This window comes from Mastomys coucha, unplaced genomic scaffold (genome assembly GCF_008632895.1).
Source record: "Mastomys coucha isolate ucsf_1 unplaced genomic scaffold, UCSF_Mcou_1 pScaffold18, whole genome shotgun sequence".
Lineage (NCBI taxonomy): Eukaryota > Metazoa > Chordata > Mammalia > Rodentia > Muridae > Mastomys > Mastomys coucha.
In genome coordinates, this window is record NW_022196900.1 from 58210385 (window position 1) to 58215682 (window position 5298).

At 48.9% G+C, this 5298-nt stretch overlaps 1 protein-coding gene across 2 annotated transcripts in view; it reads left to right on the top strand.

Annotated features, from left to right (window-relative positions):
- Window positions 1-3115: 3115 nt before the first annotated feature.
- Usp1 (ubiquitin specific peptidase 1) overlaps window positions 3116-5298 on the top strand; it is a 12429-nt gene continuing 10246 nt past the window's right edge. For both annotated transcript variants that reach the window (XM_031377911.1, XM_031377912.1), the window contains exon 1: window positions 3116-3679. Coding sequence is in view for 1 of the 2 variants with exons in the window: in XM_031377912.1 (XP_031233772.1) it covers window positions 3672-3679 (8 nt within the window). In the remaining variant the exon portion in view is untranslated. The remainder of the gene's footprint in view (window positions 3680-5298) is intronic.

Here is a 5298-nt window from a genome sequence, read left to right on the forward strand (position 1 = left end):
GGTCTTTGTCTCTTTAGGTAAGTCATGAAATAGGCAACTTTGTCTTTAAAAAAAAAAAAATTACTGTATGAACTCAAGCACTGGCATATCCCGTGAGACTTGCATTGTCTGAGGACAACTTTTGGAAGCTGGATTCATCCTTCTACCGTGGTTTTCAGGGTTGTTAGGTTTTACAGAAAGCACTTTTACCCACTGAACCATGGTGGCTGACCTTCCTCTTCCTTCTCTCTCTCTCTTTTTTTTTTTCCTAGACAGGGTTTCTCTGTGTAGCCCTGGCTGTCCTGGAACTCACACTGTTGACCAGGCTGGCCTTGAACTCAGAAATCCACCTGCCTCTGCCTCCCAAGTGCTGGGATTAAAGGTGTGTGCCACCACTACCCAGCAACCTTCTTCTTCTTCTTCTTCTTTTTTTTTTTTTTTTTTTTGAGACAGGGTCTCTCTATGTAATCAAGATGGGCATGATTCTCTTGACTAAGCCTTTCAAGTGCTTGGATAATAGGAACACACCACAACACCTATATCTCAATATTTGAAAGCACGCCAGTCCACTGAATTTCTGGTAGTTCTTCTGCCCAGCCTCCTTGGTAAGGGATTCCAGATGGGCATCACTGTACCTGGTGTGGCTTCTACTAACATAGTGTTTCTACTGTCATGGTATTTCAGGGCACCATTCAGTCCTTGACTCTGAATCATCTTCTTAGTGGATCTTCTTGCTTGTTCCCTGAGGCCCAGTTTTTTTTTTTTTTTTCTTTTCCATCACGAGATATGTTATAAGCACTGCTACCTACTAGTTTCAACTATTCAATGGCACTCATCGAGTTTAATCAGAGCTCTGACAGGACAGAATGGGGAATTATGGGAAAGGGGCATGGCAGGGAAGAGAACCCCTTTGTCAGTGTCTGATGGCTGAGAATTCCAACTCAACTGTTGTAAAGCTGCCTACGCAGTGGTATTTGTACAAAGATATTTAATGCTAAAGTAACAGTGACCCAGGCTTAAGGCTGGAGTATGGAGGTAGAGCTGAGTAGAGCCTTATTCCTATGCTCAGACATCACCTGAGAATCTTAAATGAACTGGTAGTTCTGTTTTCCTACGTCTTAGTATCTCTGTGGGCTAGATATTTACTTTACCTACCCCAAACCTAGAAACCCCCTAGAAGCCATCCAATGATCTCATTTTAGGCTTCTTAGAACCCTTTAAAAATAGAAACTTTGAAATCTTATAAATGACCTTTTTTTTTTTTTAAAGCTGCGATTGTCCCTTGAATTTGTACCTTGGACAGGTCTCTCTGGGATGGATTCTTCGCCTACAGCCATGTTTCCATATCTTATCTTTCCTTAACCCTACAGTAAAGTATCTTTAAACCCCAAATCTGCTTTACAAACTAGCCAGTCTGAAATGAGTTTCTGTAACTAAGCCAAGAATCCTAGTTTGCACTGTGTGAAGGTCCCTAAAAGTTGACAGGAACTCCTCAGGCTGCCAGATGATCCTAGAAAGATGTGCCTTCTGCTTGTCCCCACAAACACCCATTTCGATCCAGTTCTTACCGTCTTAGACTCCCTACTATCCAAGCATCCTGCCCTCAAGCATTCCCAGACACTATGCTCCTTTAGCTCCCGGGGGCTATGGACACTTGCGATGTTGCAGCTCTTCCTCTCCCACAAATGGACCTCCCCTCCATCCCTTTCAAACTACAGTTCCTGGAGCTTTCTGCTGAAATATCATGTTCTTTCTACATTATCCCATCGAAACCATCAAACTGTTACCTTTTTTACCATTTACACTATTTCTTTTTTGTTTGTTTGTTTTTCTAGACAGCCCTGGCTGTCCTGGTACTCACTCTGTAGACCAGGCTGGCCTCGAACTCAGAAATCCGCCTGCCCCTGCCTCCCAAGTGCTGGGATTAAAGGCGTGCGCCACCACCGCCCGGCCATTTACACTATTTCAAATCACCAATTTAATTTCGGTCCCCTGTAGACTGTAAATCAAGGAGTACATTTCCTTCGCTTGTTTTCCCTACCATGCTGAAAATAGTGCAACGGGGCACTAAACAGGGCAACACACAGTGGGTACTAAACAGAGCAACACACACGGCGGGCATTAAACAGGGCGACACACATAGTGGACATTAAAAAAAAAAAAACCCACTTGAAAGGATTTGTACTGAGTTCTCACCAACTGCAGCACCGCACTGTGAGATCATCTCACAAAAGATATAGCACACAGAACCAAAACCCCAAACCAGGTGAGGCTGTGCGGCTGCCTGTGCGTCATTCGGTACCGGCTCGCGCCAGAACCCGTTGAAGCTCCAGCCGCGAGACCGGCCTGAGAACTAAAACCTTTGCGCAGCCTGCGGGAGAGGGTAGAAGGACCCGAGGCTCCGAGGCGTTCGGCTGTGCACTGTCTAGCTAAGGCAGTGCTTATTCTTATCCGACAGCTTGGGATTGGATGGACCGCGACTTCATCCGCAAACTGGATGCGAAGCAGGCACCGAGCAGCTAGCAAGCTAGTCAGCCATTTTTCAAGCGTCTTTGGTAACCCTTCCGGAGAGCGCACGCCAGGAGGGGGAAAAAAAAAAGAAAAGAAAGAGGCGGGCTTGCACCGGGGCCTGGGTCCAGAAGCCACACCCTCCGTGGTCGCCACCTCCCAATGCTAACGAAACGTAAAGCGGAACTCTAACCGGCGGCAGAGAAAGCGCGCACTGGAGCGCCAATGAGCTTGGAAAGAGCTGCACCAGGGCGGCGTATGCGCTCTCTAGATTGGCTGGGCCTCGTTCCTTGTACTTTTTTTATTGGTCAAACTGTCTTCTTGCCTGCTAATTGGTTTTTTGTATAGGTACTTTTTGATTGGTTCTTCCTGGCGGGGCGGAGGAATGAGGTTTTGGAGATTGTTCATCCTGGATTGGCGCATTTGAGCACCTGAGGAAGGGGCTTTTCCCAGTCACTCCCAGTCCCATCTCCCGACCCGTAAGCTCCCTCCCCTTCAACTCGGGAGTACTAATGTTTAAAAAGAATTAAAAAAAAAAAAAAAAAAAAAAAAAAGAGGGCGTGAGCGAGCGAGCCTTCTGCGCGCCAGCCCAGCCTCCTGCGCGCCAGCCCGGCCTCCTGCGCAGCGCGCGCCTCTGCAAGGACCCGCGCGAGCTGCCCGTACCGCTGCCTGCGCTGTTTGAACTGCAGAACCCGTTAGGCCCCGGGAGGAACTACCGTTCCGCTGGTTCGGGAGCCGAGCGTGCCGGGGGCGAGGGGCGGTCGCGCGGCGGCTCGCGCCTTTCGTGCCTCTGCAACGTGGAGAGGAGAACCGGCACTTTCCGTGGACGCCACCTCCAGCCGCGACGCTGGCGCGGGCGGGGGTTCACTCACGGGGGTCCTGAGACTGAGGAAAACGCGCCAAGTTCCCCTCGGTGGCCGAGCGGGGACCCTGCAGCTCCGGAGCGCCGCCGCCGCTGTGCGCCCGTAGCATTCCCGGCCGGGCTGCGCCGGGGATGTAGTGGGGCCGCGGCGGGCAGGACGGAGCGGCGGCCCTGCTCCCGCTCCTCGGACGAATGGTCACTCCCCCGCGGGAGGCGCCCACCAGCGATCCCTCTCCCGGGACGGCGACGGGGCTCACCTGTCGCGCCCGCACTCTGCCCGGCTGGTCTCCCCGGCGGCGGCGCCGCGGACTCGCTCAGGGCCATGACCGGGTAAGGAGCGCCCGGGGTTCAGGGCCCGCCCGCGGATGCAGGGCAGGTGCTGATGGTGGGGAAGGCCCCTTAAGCTCGGGCTGCACCGCGGGGGATTGCCGGCGGGCGCGGCGACCCCCGGGGTGGCTCACCCGAGACCCAAGTGCCCCTCTGCCCACGCCTTTCGTAATGGGAGAGGCTGGCCGGGAGAAGAGATGTTTGTGATCGCAGTGTCCTGGGTCGGGGCTTGCGAAATTTTACCGCGCATTTTCTTGACTTACAGTTTCTCCAGAAGTGTGTACGGCGCCACGTGTCTTAACACTGCGCCCAAGAGCTTGTTTTTATTGTTTCACCTTTTTCTTAAAAAAATAGTTGAAACCTATCATTGTACACAGATTTGAAAAGTAGTGGGACTGGGGATTCACGGTGTCATTTGGTCAAGAAGACTTACGGTTAAGTTCATTGTGCGAAGCTTGGTTTATAGTTCTGGAGAGGCTTTTTTGACTCTTAGAAGGGACGTGGAGAGCCTAAGATTGGGCACCTGGGAAAGTGTCGCGCTCTTGGTGACCATCAGTGCTGGCTGGCTGGCTGTTTAGAGGGACCCAGAGGGGATGGCTGGCTACGATGACGGCCTGCTGTTTCAGCTGGCTGATGAATTTTTTCTCTCAGTGGCTCCCAGGAAGACACCTTTCCGGAGTCATCAATGCTTGGGGGATGTCTGACAGTTTTTCGAAGGCTGGTTCATCATTCCTAACAGGACATTTCATCAAGAACATTAAGGGGCCAGGAGACAAAATTTAAGTTGCAGACAAGATGGGAAAATTTGTTGTCCAGTTTTTCCTGAGTTATTTACCAAAAATGGTTTCCCTGCAGTGTACAATGAGCTTCTGGGGTGAATTGTTTAGGGGTAGAATATGAATGAATTTGTGTGTACCTCAACTTACTACTCGGGTACCTGCATTTGAAACTCGTTCATGTTTTTGGAGTAGGATTGTTTCTATTATAGATGCCCCAAATAAACAATAGATTTCTATAAAGTATCACAGATATTGTGGTATCCCTCTTTTTCCCTCCCTTCCATTTAAAGTTTTACCTTGAAACGGGTAGAAAATTCTTTTTCAGCAGCTTATAGTCACATAGCATAGAAACAACTGGAGCTGGGTATGGTGGGCCGCAGGACTTTGCATACCAGCACTACTCCACTACTACTGTTTTTTTCCTTCATTCCTGATTTTTACCAATGTTCAGTTACCATTTTTGTATATATAAAAAATGAAATTTTGCTTAAGCCTATTGTTTTAAAACCTTGTTTGTGTGTTTATGGGTATGCTTGAGAAGTTGAGTTCCTGGGAATCGCAAGTTGTTAGGTTTAGTGGCAAGTGCCCTTACCCACTGGGCCATCTCACTAGCCCAGAGTTTTTGCTTCTTAATTCTATGATTTTATTGTATGAATGGTTTTAGTATAAATGGGTATTTTTATGATACAGCCCTTAATGCATGTATATATACATACACTCATACATGCATGAGTATACACATACTATGGTAATAAGAATTTAGTAGTAATTTAAAAGAAAGTTAGATAGTGTGTGCATGTGTGTGCATGTATGTATGTATGTATATGTGTATATATATATATA